Source organism: Danio rerio, chromosome 19 (assembly GCF_052040795.2).
Source record: "Danio rerio strain M-AB ecotype USA chromosome 19, GRCz13ab, whole genome shotgun sequence".
In the NCBI taxonomy this organism is placed as follows: Eukaryota; Metazoa; Chordata; class Actinopteri; order Cypriniformes; family Danionidae; genus Danio; species Danio rerio.
Genome location: NC_141039.2, coordinates 21,557,669 through 21,577,530, shown reverse-complemented (window position 1 = coordinate 21,577,530; position 19,862 = coordinate 21,557,669). Strand labels below are relative to the sequence as shown.

Below are 19,862 nucleotides of genomic sequence, written 5' to 3'. Positions count from 1 at the left end.
CAAAAAAGATGAACAGTTAAATATAAGCAAACAAAACCTCAAAGCTATGACTGAAAAATCTTTGACCTTATGACTTCAAAACAATAGAATGTAAATAACATTTCTGATACATTTATATACATTTGGATACATTTTATATGTGTTTTATATTTAAATAAAATGTAGATCGTCAGACTACTAATACAAATGGATACTGTGCAACAAGGCTGACATCTTCTGGTCACTGAAAGAAACTCAGGTTTCAAAATTTACTCACAAACACGTTTAGTTCTCTGAATACCTTTTTATTCTAGTTTTATTAATTAGGTGATAAATTCGGGGGGCCCCAATGTCAAAAGACAATTTCGAATTTTTAAAGGAAAAAAATTGTTTAACAACAAATGGTTTTAGGCAGTGACACATTACAATACCGTGAATATTAGGCTAACGGTTTAGGCTGGTGATTTTTTTCAACTTCTCTTGCAGCACTGTTAAACCATGGCTCGAGCTCTGTTTGCAGATCTGAGCTGGTATAAGCTGCTTCTTTTTGATGGTCATACTGTATGCTGGTACTGAGCAACTAGCTCCGGCTCAGAGTGACACGTACCGTACCATGCCGATGATACGAAGATACAACAACAAAAACAAGGGTAACAAACATCTGTTTGAAAATGACGTCAACTGCTGTTTTCTACATTCAACTAGATTTGATAGGAAATGAAACCAGCATGTCTGAACACATCAACACTGCCACAACAACAATTTACCTAAATACAGGTCCGAATGCCCGTAGGATCATCTTGCTGACACGGGAGGGTATGACATAATGCAAAATTCCATTCGTCCTAGGTAACTATAAACAGATATACCCACTGAACTTTCTGTTTCTGTGTTTGTATACCTGTATCTTTTTCTCACAATATAAAAGACCATAAACACAGCTGTCAAATTATGCTTATAGTTTACTTAAATATATATTTTTGATAATAAAACAAAATATATAATCAAGCTTCTATTATAGGCATCGTGACAGCTCTTTCTTGATCCCGTTTGATTACGTAATGTAAAAGTTCACAGATCTTATGACCGTCTGCAAACGTCTGTCATGGCAGTCATGAGGTAAGAAACCCACAATTTTACCACAAGGAGGCAATGTTGCAAATGTTTATACTCCATCATTTTCACTTAAGGGTCGAAACTTACAAAAATGCTATCTCTAACCCACAGATATAAGTGGTCAGTAGGGACTAGGAAAAGTGACACATATCAAAGTTGTAGAATTATTTTACAGCACAGTTAATTGAAACCTTTTATGATTAAGTGTTTTTAGATCATTCACATTAAGCTTCAATGTTGAACAAATATAAACACTATCATTCCAAAGTCAAATGACCCAAAAAAATGATATTGTAAAATTACTTTGCAGTACGTTGTATACCAAAAACAATGACGCCATAACATCTGAGATATGCTGTTGTAACATTGGACTATTTTTTAAAAAGCTGTGCAAATGCAGTTGGATTCAGCTTTCACTTTTAGCCTAACTTAAACAAATTTTCTTTTTTACAAAATGTAACTTTTCGTGAATTTAACATATGACAACTGTATAGTGCAGTAAACACTGTAGAACTGAAAATTATTTATTAATAAATAAATAAATACATAAATAAATAAATAAATAAATTAATTAATTAATTAAAAGAAAACTTAAAAACTTAACTTAGAGAAACACAAAGTTTGATTGCATATATATATATATATATAAAAAAAAACAGGAATGTTACTCTGAGATATTACAAGACATTTGAACTTTTAAGAATTATATTGTAATCAGTGTCAGTAAAGATAGCTCTGCCAGTTAGGGTTAACCTGGCTGAGATTTACAGGAATTTGTTTTGAACTAGGTTAAAACCAGGCTGCAAAACTTGCATGTTGCTTAATATGCATGCAAGTGATAATCACTTTGATTGCTGATATGAATGTTAATGTGATGGAAATGCAAGCAAACTGCACAAGGTATTTTAATAGATCAGTTCAAAAACAACTAAATTAATTAACATTAAAAAAACATGATTATTATTAATTGATCTGATTTTACATGAACACATTATTAAAACAAACTACTGTAGTCCTCTAAAAGTTGTCTATAATATACAAGGGTTAGTAGGGTTATTATGCCAATTATTCCATTTATGGCTATGACTGCATAATTTAATATTAAAATTAAAAAAAAAAAAAAAAGATTACAAGTCAAATAAAAACATTAATTACAACAATGGGTTATCACTTCTGGTGGGGATTTCAGAGAGATAACATCTAGCAGTGCATAAATAACATTTTTAAGGGTCAACTTAAGGAGTTTATGGGTGGCGTTAAGTATTTCCCCTTAATGAGCCATGTGTTCCCTTAACTGTTGCTACTAAGCCCTTAGTAATTATTTGCCCTTAATAAATTTAAGGGACCAAAACAGCTCATGCATTCTAACCCAAATAAAACGTTTTAGATAAAACATTCACAAAAACTGAATATTTTAATAAATAATTCAAAATAATTCATATTATTAAAATAATGTCATAATAAATAATTTAAGAAAAATCATTAAATCAACAAACTAATGTACACAGTGTGTCGATAGCTGGATTGCATTCATTTGAAGTTAAGTTTCACAAACTAATTTCGAGAGGAGCACGTGATATGATTGATTGCGGCTGGTCTCACATCTGTAATCATTAGTAAGGCAATCAGATTAATCCAAACTCCCTTATCTTCACATTTTGAAAAATTCCCTCATCCACCCCATCTCCGCCTTTTTTTCCTTTTCCAGGGGGACCTCTCAAACACTACCTGATCTTGTACACCCTTACATGCCCATCAACCAGGCAGGAGTCCAGGGCTCAATTATCTCTGAGCTCAGGGTTCTCTCCCGGGACAGCATGCCAAACCTTCTAATATTATCAAGCAATATCTATTTTAAACTCTTGAAATTGCAGTTTCAGTGCAACTTCAACAGGCTCTACCTGATCCAAGCCAAGTTTTTTAGCTCCTCAATACATGTTGAATTTGACCAGAGTTTGACTCGATAAGGGAACATCTTGACTCGCTTAATGAAAAAAAAAAAAAAATGGCGTGGATGTGTTGCACAGTTACTGCAACAGTTATTGTGACAAGCATTCGTGGTTAAATACAATCTGTTTACGTAACTATAGCAACTGCGGCGCCATTGCCATATGTTGGCAGAAACTACGTTGAAATGCTTAAAAAGGCATTAGGTAAAGGTGAGAGTTAAGAAGTTTGTTGTAACGCTTTTAATGAAATCCCTTACCTTAAGGATTTTTTTCACCCTTAAGTTAAATTACTAAATTACTTACATAAAACCTTGCACTGATCTTTTTTTTTCTGCACTGTGCGCTGCTCCCTCTACATCATTTCGATTGTGCACTGCTTGATATCCATATTCAAGTAATGATCGCTATAACACAGATCGACTATGCAACAGGACATTTGTGATGAAATGTAGAGGATCTGAATAGAACAAATAGACACACCGTAGACATGCTGCTTCAGACAAGCACATCCAGTATGCATCATCACGAAGATTATGTTACAACATACATACTATATACTGTTGTTTCATTGATAAAAATCTTTCGGCCGAAATTCGATTGAAAATGAACTTTTGGGCCATTTTTAAATGACAATTTTAGGTGTTAGAATATTTGATGTATCCCAAGTAAGGAGTCAATGCCAAACATCTTTTCAGTTATCCAACAGCAAACTGAGCTGTGTACAATGTGAAACGTGTTGTTCTTGGATGAGTCCACCTTCATCGTTTTTTCTACATCTGAGAGAGTTACAGTGTGAAGAAGCCTCAAAAGAAGTGTACCACTCAGACTGTTGCATGCCCAGAGTGAAGGACGGGGGTGGATCAGGGATGGTTTGGGCTGCAATATCATGGCATTGCCTAGGCCCAATACTTGTGCTAGATGGGTGCATTACTGCCATAGACTACTGAACCATTGTAGAAGACCAAGTGCAGCCAATGGTTCACACATTGTATCTTGAAGGTGGTGTCATGAGACAGGATATTACACTAAAACACACAGCAAGACTGATGACAGAGTAGTTTGAGAAAGAATGAAATTGAATTTAAACATCTCCCACGTCCTTGCACAGTCACCAGATCAAAATATTATTGAGCCACTTTGTTTTTTTTTTGAATAAGCGAGTCAGGAAACGTTTTCCTCCACCAGCATCACATAGTGACCTGGGTACTTTTCTGCAAGAGGAACTGCTTAAAATCGCTCTGGCCACTGTGTAGGATGCTGTATTGGCTGCAAAAGGAGGCCCTACACCGTACTAATGAATTATTGTGTTCTAAAACCAGGTGTTTCAGTTTCATTGTTCAACCCCTGTAAGTACTGCATTCTGTGGGACCTTTTGATATGATAATGAATTTGAAGTTTGCCAATATAGGTTAGCATTAAGACTGATTGAAATAAATACGCTAATTATTAGAAATGCACAAATTTAAGCACATTAACAGTATTCATAGACTACAGTAAATTGACCTCCCTAGAATATCAAACCAACTGAATACTAACTGTTAACTAAATGAAAAAAGTAAGAGAGAACTTAATGTTTTTATTTTCTGGCTTACATTCACACTGGTAAATAATGTGTTTATTTAAGCAAAAAGAATAAACTTCATTACTCATATACACTCTGTACATGTATTTCAGACACTCTGGCATTCTTACTCCATTTTCAGAATGTGGTTATTTTTAGCAAATAGCTGACCTCATACATTTAGATCAACACTATTGGCTTAAAGTGATAATTCTCTCAAAAATTTACATTCACTCAATAAATACTCAATATTTACTCCCTGACAAGTGGTTCCAAAGCTATATACTTTATTCTGTTGATCACAAAAGAAGACATTTTGAAAAAAGCAAAAAACCTGTAACCACTGACTTCCATAGGGAAAAACAAATATATATGGAAGTCAATGTTTGCAAGTTTCCAACAATCATTTAAAATATCGAAAATTAGAAAAATATCAAAGATTTGAAAAAAGTAAAAGGTGACGTAATCTAAAATTGGAACTGTCCCTTTAAACGATAAAATGCACTCAGCTTAGCTCTGTACATGTATTTTAGACACTATGGCTTTTCTGCTTTATCAATGCAATAAATACAAACAAACAAACAAACAAACAAACAAACAAACAAACAAACGTCATATGTGTATTTACCCCAACTGTTTAAATAATGTCAGTGGTACAACCCATTTCAGGGGCTACCAAAGTCAAAATTTAAAATTAGTCAGCACATGTAAAATAATATTAAAGTAGCATATGTCATTTTACAATCTAATTTACACATAAAGCTCCATAACACATTCTATATATTTCTTGTACATATATCTCTTTCAGCCTCAGAACTGTTCACCCCACCTAACCCTCCCCGCTCTCATCTCCTATTTTTTACACTATTATTATCATCTTACATTTACATATTACATATGGTATATGCTTTCTGTTCAACCTCAAAATTGTTTACTCCACTTCACCCCCTTCCCCTCTCATGCCCTATTTTACACTAGTATTTATCATTTCACATTTACATAGTACTTCATGTGTATATCTCTCTCGTTCTACCTCAGAACTGTTTACTCCACCTCACCCTACCCTCCTCTCATCCCTTATTTTTGTACTACTGCTTATTGTCTACAGTTATTTCTACTGTAACTTGTTGTTTAGTGTGATTGTACTAAAAGGTTATAATTGACAGGTTTGCACTATGTAGTGAGATGCACTTAATCTCATCTCACATGTATATAATGTACATTTTATACATGTTCAGTGACAATAAAAAGTATTCTATCCTATTCTATTCTTTTAATATGAATAGCCCTCTTTATCTCCAGCTAGCTAACCCTAAACCTTAGTTTTGACCTCCATCAGGGCAGATTGAAACTTCTTTAGGATGGTTAGCCCCTTTAAAAAAAACCTGCAACATACACCTTACATAAAAATTACCAATGCTATGCTGATTACATAGCTGAAAAATTATAAATGTCCACTTGCATTAAAATCACCACAAACATTGTTTTAATAAGCGACCTTCATGCAAGCCTCATATCACCAATACAATGTCGTCCACTATATTGGAGAGTTTGTCTCCAAGTCTGAAGCAGTAGAACCTTTGTTTTGTGAAGTGAGTAATCACACTTCTCTGTTTGGTGGTCTGATGGGTGATCAGGGGAATGTTACAGTTTTGTTACTTCAATGAATACTTCAACATACCAAAACAGTTTGGATAATGAATCCTATGCCTTTCTTACAGCAGTTTGACTTTTTTTATTCCAGCTTGACTATGTACCAGTGAACGAAGCAAGGCCCATAAAGACTTGGTTGGATTAGTTGAGACCTACGCCCTGACCTTAACCCCATCAAACACCTTAACGATGAACTAAAATGGATATTGTGAAATAGGACTGTCTATCCGACATCAGTGCCTGGACAAATTCCCTGTTGAGAGAATGGGCAATAATTCCTACAGAAAAACTTTGCAACCTTCAAAAGAAGTGTAGAAGCTGTTATGGATGCAAAGGGGGTCAACTCACACATACCTTAACCTACATTTTTGTGAAACCAGAAACATGTCCCTCCTGGTATGTTTTGTTGTATGTTTCAGATAACAAATTCAGTAGAGGGCACTCTCTACAATTATGCGAATCAGAAATATTTTACTTTGGGTAGGGCTCTGTGATAAATCAAAAACAACTCTCATGCGCATTGAGTACCGATCCACAAGTTATAGAAGGTCCCCTTCTCACCATCACCCATCCCCTGACTCTTCACTTACCTTCACTTCCCAATCAATGAAAGTAGTTAAATCTTTAGGTATTACCTGGGCCTTTAATTGCTCATACCCACTGAGTGGTATGGTAAGGTTCGGTACACTTTTATGGCTGTTTCCACTGTCAATAGGTACCTAAAAGCAAATACCGTACCACTTTTTGGGTACCCTTTCCAAAGAGTACCTAACACAAAAAAAAAGGATACCAAAAAGAACGAGATGTGCAGCTGAATGCTATTGGTTTACAAAGATACATTACTAGCACATTTACAAGCCAGGAGAATAAAAACAAAGGACGCACCATTTTTAAATACACAGCCATTACATCATAAATATATACATATAATAAAGATCCATGGTTGACTTGAGCTCAAACAGCCACAAAGCCAAGAATAAACCTGTTGTCCTGTTGTTGTTTACAATGGCGTGTAAAGTGTGAGCGGTTTCACTTTCTCCAGAGCTCACGATTGCTCACTGTACTTCAATATTTGAAATAACAAACTTGAGCTCATAATAATAATAATGTGCACATGATTATTGAATTGCTTCTGACATCCAATCCTTTCAAAAATGGAAAAATGCGAGAGTGAAGCACGAAAAACAATGGAGAAGTCGGAATAAAACAAAGAAGCAAATGCTTCTTTCAGCAACCTAAAACTTGAACAAATTGCCAAGATTAACTATTATCATCGCCTTTTGGACTATTTGAACTCGGAATGACAAAATTACTTTCTAACAAGAGGTTACATGTGTTAGTGAATATTAAATATACAGATAAGAGGTTTGCACTGACTGTAGGCTATATGTTGTGTGTTGTTTTTGAATTCAAATAAGGACTAAATGTATGCTGTGTGTAGTTTTTCTGTAATTGGTAACATATTGGAGACTGTAAAAGGGTTGTATGTGTTCATATATGTTGCATTTATTTATTTATTTTATATAATTGCAGACGTTACAGTAGGCTATTTTGAATTGAAATTCATTGATCTGCCGTTATAATTAAATCATGTTCATAGAAAGGCTAATAATGAACATCTATACAGAAGTATTTATGTGTATAAAGCATATGTTTTGTGAGAAGTGCTTCTCATATGATATGCGAACGACCCATAAAGCTTTATTTTGACATATTAATGACGTCAACCGAAACTTTCTGTCATAAACTGCTCCCACCATTGGTACACTTTTGGCAGTGGAAACGCAAGCCTGAAAAAGGTGACCCATACCTTACCAATCAGTGGAAACATATTTCATATTTGGTGGTTCTGTGCAGCTCGCGAGAGCCCCCTTTGGCCTTCAAAGGAGATTTACTACTAATCACAACACTGGGCCTCCCTGACAAGATGCGCATGACAATTGCAGCTTTTACTAAATTGCAAGAATGGTTACATGCTTGTCATACAGATCACCACAACTAGTCAAAGGCCGTACTCACACTAGGTACAGTTGCCTCGAACTGGGCCAAAGCACGCTTGTCCCCCCTCCTGTCTCCCCCGACGGCCTGCATTCACACCAAAAACGGGCCTCGGCACGCTTACGTCATCGCTGCTGCGCTGTTCAGTGAGAAGCGCTCTCTCACTCAGCAGCACAGTGGAGATTTCTCTAGTTGTATCGTTTCAGTCGTTTGTTATGCAGTGACATGCAGTCAAATATTTCGCCAAACAGTCCTTAAGGATGCGGTGACACGCAGTCAAATATTTCGCCGAACAGATCCGCCACTTTTGGCACTCATAAACAATCATAAAGCCCTCGTGCTGCAGGAATGAGGAGGTCTGCTGAAGCCGTGCAGCTGTCGTGCTGTGAGGAGTTCTCGTCTTTAATAAACTACGGTAGTTTGCGTTCACTGAACAGTAAGAATGATTAATAAATCCATATGAAACAGTCCCTTAAAAGTCACATCTCGCTTTTAGTTTCGGGCTTTGGCGCGTTTTGCACTCACACATAAGCATACCGTGCCAAAGCCCAAGTGAACCGCGCTCAGGCACACCTCTTCCAACCGGGCCAGGGCCGGCCAAGTGAACCATGCTTGAGCCCGATTCAGTGCACTCACACTTCTCAAACCATCCGGGAAACAGGCCTGGACACGGTACGGATGGCATAGTGTGAGTAGGCCTAAAGACTGGCCTAAAGCCTTCCCTACACCCAACCCCTGCGACCACCTCATATACATAGTTTTCATCTCTTTTGTGGAACTGTGCTTCACTAGACTCAAACTCAAGCACTCTGCATCACAAGCTCAACAACGTAAAAAAAAAGTTAGCTTTTTTTCAAGCAAAGGACCATGCCAGAAATGTTCTCCATAAGAAATGGAGACTGGGAGACCCTACTTTAAGAGGACGCAGGAGAACCAGCTCATTTTCATTTAAAGACACAGGGGCAAAAAAAACTACAATTCCTCGCCATGTCCTTGCAGCAGACTGTAGCACGACGACGTATTGTATCAGGTCCAATACATAGTGGACACTGTAATTCCCACTATTGTAATGCCTATGCTACTGTGATGGTTGATTAGGGTTTATGGTTGGGGTAGGTCTAGATGTTAGCAGCACAAAATGTAATGGGTAGTCTAATAATTAACCTAAATAATTCTCGTTTCGCAACTACCACTTACACGCACGTCAATTACATATTGGACCATTTCCAGTAAATTATCTTGCTACAGGCTGCAGAGTGGACAGTCTTTACACGCTCTAACCCAAAACATTTCAACAGGATATAATAAATGACCTGATGGGTAATTTTTACTCCTTAAATCAGGGGTGTCCAAACTCTGTCCTGGAGGCTCCTGGCTCCAATTTGCTTCAACACACCTGCCAGGATGTTTCTAGTAGCCCATGGCTGTTTCTCAATATGCATTCTTTAGCAGTCTTGTGTCCTTGTGTTCTGCTGTAATGTCATCATCAACTGCCAAAGTTCATTTCCAATATTCAAGGCCGCAAGAACGGAGGACACGTGAAACTTCCCGGATGTGTTCCTGATATCAAAGACGCGTGGATGCAGCCTTGATAACCGAACTCGCTCTAGAAGACCCAGAAGTCATTGCGACTGATTTAAGGAGTTGGGAAGAGCACCATTTTATACAGATTTATTATTAAGTTCAGAGACATAACTTATTCATCTCAGGAGTTTCCCTAAATAAAATAGTAAATATAAACATTACCATGAAAATCTTAATAAAGAAATAAACACATTAAGGGTGTTTATTTGCTGAAATTCATAATAAAAATCAGTTTTATTTATATTGTGCAACGTGTATTTGTAATGTCTTTATGCATAGTATATATATATGGAAAATGGTCTCCTATGTTCATTCTTTCGAGGTGACCTGGCAAGACCGATCTTCACAAGAATGCAAGTCTGTTCTCTGTGTTCTTGGAACTAAGAAACAGCTCGTATCTAATGAATGCTTGATTAGTCGGCTCATTGTTTGATTTGGGTAGGAGCTAAACTCTCCAGGGGCCTCATGTATCAACACTGCGTATGCACAAAAACTTTGCGTACACCAGGTTTCACTCTCAGAATCGCTCACATTTGGATTTACTAACGATGAAATGAACGTGAGAATGTGCGCAGCTCCACACCAACTTCATGGCTGGCGTACTCACATTTTTTTTGCGTGTCTTTTTTATTTCCATTGGCAACTCCTAGAGGCAGTTGTGTTAAATTGAAAGAAGAATGACTTCATCAGACGCTGGATTCGAACCGAGTTCATGCTCGAACATGTCAAAACATGTTGCTATGCCTTTCACAAGCTGCGCCACCCAGGATGTTATGAAGGGTACTACAACATTTTGCACTTATACATCTATTTCTTTTTTTAATCCACTCAGTGCGATGTTCAGATTTAACTGTGTTAACCGCATCAGCTAAACTCTCCCACTCTATTTTTTTCTTTTGTTATTAATTACGGAGGGCAAACTTGCAAATAAAACCGTTTTTCTCCGGTCTACCTCAGAAAGCAGCCCCTCCAATTCACATTCTGTTCAAAGTTTCTCCTTTTGCTTGCTTTTGCCAATGCTTTTTCGTTGGGTTTTGCCAAAGTAGAGTCATTAGCATATTCATGGGGAGGAGGCAGGGAGGGGTTTTGCGCTCGTGCATGTTGCGCTCAGTTTCACGTTCATTCAAATGTACAAAAAATATGCGTGGGATTCGGCGTACGCAGTGTTTCATACATCTAAATTTTTTTCTGCGTACGCACATTTACAGCTTTGTGCGTACGCAATGTTTTAGTTTGATTTCCACGCAAGTCTTCGTACATGAGGCCCCAGGACCCCAGCCCTCCAGGACTGAGTTTGTACACCCCTGCTTTAAATAAAATAACTTTATTTGTAATGTGGGTTTTAAAGAGGACTGGTACATCTTTATGTCCAAATTTGAGATTTAACAATTTATAATGTAAAGTTGCAAGAAATGTTTGATTATACCAATTATCTTATAAACTATTAATTATAGTAAGGGAAATATTTAAAAATAATCAGTCAACAGGTTATAGGGCAGTGTTTCTCAACCATGTTTCTGGAGGACCGCCAGACTACACGGCTCTTTTCACATTCATACTGTATAGAACATACTTTTCCAACGGCCGAGTAGTACGTTTAAATTCAAATGCAGTACTTACTGATTTGTAGGCGGTTTCGAGCGCAGCCCATGTCTCCTTAACCAAACACACCTGATTCAGATCATCAGCTCATTAGCATAGACTGAAAGACCTTTAATGGGTGTGAGAGACAAGGAGCATTGTTTACTTTCTAAATCAAATAGCTTTTCAGTAGCGAAGCTATTTTTTTATTTATTTTTTTGTCAAGTAGCACAGTAATAACAAGCTACATTTACAGATCATAGATCAATAAGTGATGGCACTGAGAATGAGGATTTCTTCTTGTTCTTGTTTTTCAGTGGTCGACAATGAACTTTTTGGTGCATTACTGTCACCATTCGCTCCAATCCGTGACGCCAATAACACAATAAATTTGCTTGATGGAAAGATGGCTGAGGGAGGGGAGTTAATTCTGAAGCGGGATTCCTCATGACCATACCTCAAGAACTCAAAAATACTTTAGTTGTTTATAGTAAGTAATATAGCTTTTGAACTACACAATAGTACTCAAATTAATTTGATGTAGTACTTTTTTATTATATATATATATATATATATATATATATATATATATATATATATATATATATATATATATATATATATATATATATATATATATATATATATATATATATATAGTAAAGGGTATACTATGGTAATTAGGCTACTGTTAGTGCAAGATAGATGCTAATGATACTGTTCTGTTTAGTACAATTTGTATTTGCAGCAAATAATTGAACTGAACAACTAGGCCTCATATGTTTCATTGACAGGTTTATTGATCACTAAGATATGCTTGACTTGAATATAAGTTGTTTCAATTTAAAAATGAAAATTGCAAAAATAGCTTTTGCCAAGTAACTTTTAGCTTAGCTTGCTACATTTCCCAGAGGGTAGCTTTTAGTGTAGTTACAGTACCTTTTAAGTAGAGTAGCTAATAGCTTAGCTCACCAAATTTTTTTTAAGTAGCTTAACAAACCTTGCAAAGGAGACATCCAAAACATGTAGTGATGGTGGTCCTCCAGGTTAGTGGTTGAGAAACACTGTTATAGAGCACATTGTAGTGATTTTTACAAAGTAAATGCTTGAAATGCTTAGATTATACAGCTGTTTTTCTATTCAGAAACAGGACTTTCTAATAAACGCCACAACAGAATGAACTGCCAACTTATCCAGCACATGTTTTACGCAACGGATGCCCTTCCAGCTGCAACTTATCATTGGGAAACACCCATAAACCGAAGCACCTGAAGCAAACCCACACGAACAAGGGGAGAAAATGCTAACTCCACACAAAAATGTCAACTGACCCAGTTGGACCTTCTTCCTGTGAGGCGAGAGTGCTACCCATTGCACCACCATGCTGCCCTAAATTGAATTATTATTACATTTTAAATGAATGAATAAATGGCTAAATGAATCAGTACAAGCAAAATCATAAACTAATGCTTGACAATGCTGCCATCATAAACAGAATGCTTTACATGTATATGTTATTTCCTAAAGCAATGAAAAAGAGGAAGAGTTGGAGACAATCATAGGATGTAATTCAGGAGATTTAGACAAGAGTTTATATCCTGCTCTATATCCCAGCTGCCTAAAATATAGGTTGTCCCTGTCAAGTTTATCCATTAATCTCCCATAGAAATCACAATGCAACAGAATGCCAAACAAAAAGGTGTCATCTAATGATTCATTTGATTTCTTTTATCGTGAATTTTAAATTTACAATTTGAATTTAATCATCTGGCACACTGCCAATGTAACTGCATGGGTTCTGCACTCAATAGGATTATTATTGATTAGTAGTAGCTATTAATGATCCATGTGGAGGGCTCTGGGTGCTCTTATTGTAGTGCTCATTAAAACAAGAGCTCTGAGGTCAAATCCATAACCCCAAAAGTCATATTTGTGACCCCTGAGGGAAATCAGCCTAGCTGATCTCTTATGAGGCTAAAGTGACACTCATGCTGTGGTCACACAGTAGTTTGAGCATGCAAAATTCTGTCGTACGGTGCTGCGAAAAGGGGCAGAAAAAAACAAGATGATCAGACATTTAGGTGACGCAGTGGCGCAGTAGGTAGTGCTGTCGCCTCACAGCAAGAAGGTCGCTGGTTCGAGCCTCAGCTGAGTCAGTTGGTGTTTCTGTGTGGATTTTGCATGTTCTCCCTGCGTTAGTGTGGGTATCCTTCGGGTGTTCAGGTTTCCCCCAAAGTCCAAAGACATGCAGTACAGGTGAATTGGGTAGGCTAAATTGCCCATAGTGTAAGAGTGTGAATGAGTGCGTGTGGATGTTTCTCAGAGATGGGTTGCGGCTGGAAGGGCTTCCACTGCGTAAAAACATGCTGGATAAGTTGCCAGGTGTATTTCATCCTGACAGACATCTTCCACTGCGACAGTGAGTGTGAAAACTTTCAGAGAGTCTTTAAATATGACCACAAGAACACTTGAACTGAATCAAACTGAAATGTGTGTCCCAGTTTGTTTCAATAAGCACTGTTCCATGTAATTTACAACCATAAGTAATACAAGAAAGTGTTAGAAAATGACAAAAGTGCACTTATATAACTGAGTAAAAAGAGCTGTGTAATGTTTGATACCTCATGCACCCAATTGTTACAGGTTTAACTTTGTAGTAAAGGAGATGAGGCCTTCAGACTACAATGCTGAATAGCTGGGTGCATAGTGCATAAGTTCTACTGTATAATTCCATAGTGTATAACATGTCATTAAGGACACAACTATTGTCTTCTGTGGAGCTGCTCGAAGTAATTCCAATCTTGCAAGCTGTCAAATTGGCAGGGTTATTGAACTGAACTGATTCAGAACTGATCATTCTGACTGAAGTTGATCAAAAACATCGCTACCTTTTGTGGAGCTGCTTAACACTAAGGGTAATCTCTTTATAATATCACAAATTTCACACTATTCATTTGAACTGAACTTACAATAAATTGACTTGATTTGAACAATGACACACTTGTTTTTATAGCTGCTTTATAGCAGTCTTCATATGTTTCAATATCAAATTTCTCATTACAACAATTGCTATGGAAATAGGCACTTGCAGGGGATGAGTGATGAACTGCTGGTAATATGAAATAAATTACAGTAAATTGCTCAGAATAAGTAAAAATTTTAAAAGTAAAAATTACTCTGTTAAAAGTTCTGTTTCAAAAGCTCATTTGAAAACTGAATTGAAGGATGTAAATCATCACACACCTAAACGAAGATTCATTGTTGCAGACTTGACAGACAGCTTGAATACACAACACTAGTAGTAAACAATGGCTCTCCACCACTATCGCTAATTACTGTAGATATGGCAAGCCGTTTTTACATGTATTCCTTTAAAATTGACCAGATATTATATACTTATATTTTTTTATATTTACGGAGTTTCAATATCCCAATAGAGACTTTACATCTGATTAGTAATTAGTGTTACTTATATTACTATGCTAAACAATCATTGTTATTTTAAACAATGACTTCAAACAAAAACTTTATCACAAACATTTATGGAAAATACTCATTGTATTGAACTACATATTTAATATTCATTTGCATTAAATTTGAGGATTAAATCTGTTGCACTGTTGTGTTACACTTTTATTAGTTAAGTTAAATCATCTTTACAATAACATTTCCAAAGAGCTTTCATAGTATTAAAATCAAAAATCTATTTTAAAAATTTTAAAAAGTTGTCATATCTAAATTTTGCTATAAAATATCTGCAGCAAGTCAGTAGTCATACATTTATTAGTTAATGTTGATGCCGTTTAGTTATAGTTATCATTTATATTATTAAACACCTTTTTTTTTTCAGATAACCATATCTGGTACCCTTAAAAAATTATTTTGTTTTCCCTGAAAAGCTTTTTTTCTACGTATAAAGAACATTTTACAATTTGAAAGAGCCAATGTCCACTATAAAGAACCTTTTTGCAAATTAAAGGGTCACGAAACACCAAAACACATTTTTTTGAGCTGCTGACAGTCGTATATGATTCCCACACTGCTAAAAACACTATTAGGACACCTATATTTCACTAAAAAGTGTAAATTGGTTGTTTTTGCGTTATTTCAAGCTAATTCGTACTTCCAATTTAAAACAAATTTTTGAAGCTGCATCATGGACATGAGATAATAGCGTGTATTCCAGCGTGAAGACTGGACGTCTGTGCCAGAGTAAGGGTGTTACGATCCTCCAAATCCTCGATCAATTACATTTTCGATTCTAAAGGCACGATTCGGTTCGATTTTTGATTATGAATAATTAATTAATGACCAATTAATTATTTGTAGCCTACCGTTTAAACTACCTGACCTGCATGGTCTTTGTTTTACCCATAAACAAATCATACAGTAAATGAATAAAGGCAAGATACACACATAATTACCCCCTGTCAATCACTTTTTCTGTGGGACTCGTGAATAGGCAGTGATCTGTGTCGTTATAATGGCGTCGGTAAAAAAGGTGCACAACCAACAGGAACCAGCCAACAGTATCTGAGGTGTTCGCTAAAATGACTAAGTACAAGTGAGTGAAAGATTGAAGCAGTCCTCTGACTGCCTGGACCTGCTGTCTCGAGCGCATGGCTGTGTGTGCGTCTGTGTCTGTGTGGTCACGTGATGTGCATTTTCAGAGGTAGAGAGGAAGGAGGGCTGCTCAGAAATGCTACACGCCACTGTGGATGTCAAATCGTTGTCGTTCTAAAATGCCATTTAAAAACAAAGACAGTGTAAACGGGGCCTGAGTGTGTACTTTTCGCGAGCGGATTTGCAACGGGGCCGGGCGGAGGATCGCGATAACGGTGTTGTCTATCGGACGAACCGTACGTAATACGTACATAGCAGAGCTTGCAAAACTGTGTTTTTTTTGTCGACGACACGAACGTTGTCAACATAACACACTGGAAATGCTTACACACCGGCGACTTCATTGAAAGAGGAGAGGGTTTAAGTTCTGTCGACGGGTCTCCTGCTTTTGCAGTTTAACAAGCACTTCAACAAGCCTGTTTTTTTCCCACTTGGCAAGCCAGGCTGACGTGACATGGGGGCGTGGCAGCATCGACGATTCTATTTTTTGATTCGATAATCGAAATTGAGCATAAATTTCGATCGATTTCGATTAAGAATCGAAATCGTGACACCCCTATGACAGAGTGTGTCTTATTACGTCTTACAGTGTGATGCATTAATGCATGAGTAAGGCTTGGTTCAAACCAATCAGCGGGCTCTATTGTGCAACTTCATTAATATTCATTACTGTCACAGTGTTTAGACGACAGACACACCACGTTGTGTTGGTAAAACAAGCGTGAAGTGTTGCTTTTATAGTTTGCTGCAGTTAAGTTTTGTTTTCATTTTCTCTCTGTGAGAGCGCAGCTGGAGTCACGCGTCGATTAACAGTGTACGCGACGCGACGCGACGCGCGACAACAATAACTTAACTTACGTGTCTAAGGAGGAACATTGTTTACCTGAGAGCTGTTCTCATCTGCAAACGCTGAGATCCGGATTCGCTTGTAGTCTTCTCTTAATAAAGATGCGGCTCTAGTTGCTGGTGATTGTCCTGTCTCTACAGATTTGGTAAGTGAGCGACCAGTGCTCTTTGTTTATTCAGTTTGTTCGTATCGAACTAAGTTAACTATTGCACCGAGTGTAAACACGTTAGCACCACAACCAAACTTTAACCTCGTGTAGGATTTTCACCGCATTTTGTGACCGGAATAACACACGCGGCTTTCTGACACTACCTGCTGTGTGCATCTAAGTTTCCGGGAAATGCGGAGGGTTTTTTTCTCCCATTCGCCGTGCGGTATCAAACATTGCGTAAAAAATACACGCTTAAAGCAGTTCCTCGAATCAAATATCTCGTTTGTCACGAGGGGCATAAATGAATTCCCTAAATGAAAGAGCCAAACTGCAGTTAAAGTCCACAATTTAATAATTTGGCAAATAATTTGACTACAGATGTCCATGTAAACACCATCACTTTCTCCCGTGTGTGTGTGTGTGTGTGTGTGTGTGTGTGTGTGTGTGTGTGTGTTTTGACTCTGAAACTCGCGCGTGCCCAAATAGACACTCTCACACCATCCCACTTTGGTTCCTCCGACACTCCCCCCCTAAACAGAGCTGGACACGCCCACTTTTCTGACTTTTTCCAAAGTAGAGGTGTGAAAACACCCTGCTGAAACGAGGGGGTTTCATGGCCCTTTAAAGGTTCCACCACAGATATTAATGGATTTTACAACCATCAATCCCAAAATAGAATCCTCATTTTGAAGTATTACATAAGGTATAATGTACATCCAGCCGGTTGTTATCACCGAAGAAACCTGACAAGCTTAACAGCAGATAAAAACTTAAGGGATTTATTGTAAACAACTTGCTGGATGTACATTATCCTGCTTATTACATGAGTACTTGTCATAATTAGACACAAACTATTGATGTGAGCTGTAATAATTTATCAATTAAAAGAAACTTGTTAAAGGAAAACTTAGATGATAAAACAAGATGATTAGAGATAAACAAGTGATTGCTTCCCATATGGGGAAAATATCTAATTGCATTAATTTGTCTGCTAATGCTTCTAAAGCAGCAGATGCCATAATTCCACTTGTCATTTCTATCCAGTTTTTTTATTATTTTATTTTATTGTGGGTGTAGTTCAGTTGTGCAATTCTGATTGAGCTGAACAAAAGTGTGCTCCCTTAATTGGCTAGTAAGACTGTCACACATGCATTAGCTCTGGGTGGGGTAATTTAATAATACATAATATATATTTCATATTGCAGCGCAGCCTCTTGCAATTAACTAATTGCAAAGTTCTACACACAGCCCTCCTCCCCATTTTAAATTTCTGTACAGAGAGGTCACATTTTGCTCTTCTATAATCTAAAGCAATATTGGTATAAAACAATCATGTAATTTCACGAATGAAAGCCTATGGGCAAAGAGTGCAGTGTGACTGCAGCTTTAGTTTAAATGGTTGTTATTGGGAAATAACAATAACAATAGTGAGCAATCACAATCAAGTATTCCAGAAAGCCATTTTTATACCAGTTAAATTAAGTGCACTTTTAAATTAAACACTGCACTTGTTGCCCAAGTACTAAGTGTTTAATAAGTACTATAACACTATAATAGGCTAGTAATAAAAATAATAAAAAATAAGCATCAGTTTTTCCATAAGTTTAACAGATAAAAGTACAATTCTGCATATTAGTCACTATTGGAAATCATTATAGTTATTAAGAGCATAAAACTAAACACTTTAACAACGAAATCAGATGTTAGTCATTTTATGCAGTAAATGTAAAAACGGCTTGCCACATGTATATACAGGCCTACATCTAAACAGAGCAGCGTCTGGTAACCGTGCACCAACCCGTGCACCCGTATCTGAAACCTGCATATGACTATCTAACGTCTCATAAGATTAATGCTAATGCTACTAAATTTGCAGCGAGTCCGAACAAGTAAATTAGCGCGTCACTTTATACAACCTAGCCAAACGAGCCGTGCACAGACGCGCATTCTCACCGCTTCACAGCGGCCACTTAGCGGGACAGCAGGCCGAAACCGGAGCGGCACTCACCGATGTGGTTATCTTCGATGTGAACGATGAGCTCGCCGAGGGACTCGAAGTGCAGCCCGCAACCGCCAAACCGGCAAACGTTAGAGAAAAAGGAGGCAGCAGCGACGCCCGTCATAATGGATGTGTTGGCAGAGGTCCGTGCGTTTGCAGACCAGTGGAGGCAGAGGCTGTGCGGGATGGGGGTGATCAAATAGCCGGCAGCTCGTTGCAGCAGCAGCGGCGGCGGTGATTGCAGCTGGAGCTGTTTAGACGGCTGGCAGCCAATGGGAGGGGGATGGGGGCAAAGAGGCATGACGGAGGAGCAGGAGCAGCAGGAGGAGGAGGAGGCACCGGTAAAACAAACACTCTGCTGTTCACCTGCATGAGCGAACGAGGAATGCTTGTCTTAGAAGGAATAGCCAAATAAGCAACTGGATTATTGATTATTTTAGTGCATCTTTTGCTACTATTCCAGCCAAGCAATACGATTTAATAGTCCCATAGCCTGGGACTGCAGATCAACCCAAAATACCGTTTACATGGGACACTTATTTAAGCAGTAATTACACAGTTGTTTTAAATATTTTGTGTAGATTAAATTTATAAAGTTATAAAATGCATTAGTTAACTTATACAAACAGTGAGCAGTTATTAATAATATAAAAGTATTTATTAATCAGTTAACCCTTTTGACGTGTTTACCTCCTGGCCCTTACTTTAGTGTTCCTGTTTAAAATTGACCGGTTCATTATAACCTGCTCTTAAATTAGCACAAAAACATTTTTCAAAACCACATTTTTATTCAAAATTCTTCAGCTGTGAAGTCAAAGTAT

General features: G+C 37.4%; 1 protein-coding gene across 1 annotated transcript in view; it reads right to left on the bottom strand.

Annotated features, from left to right (window-relative positions):
- jazf1a (JAZF zinc finger 1a) overlaps positions 1-19,308 on the bottom strand; it is a 33,582-nt gene extending 14,274 nt beyond the window's left edge. Inside the window, 1 exon segment of the mRNA NM_001044955.2 lies at positions 19,051-19,308. Within this exon segment, the coding sequence (NP_001038420.2) occupies positions 19,051-19,165 (115 nt within the window). The 5' untranslated portion in view covers positions 19,166-19,308.
- Between the last annotated feature and the right edge of the window lie 554 nt (positions 19,309-19,862).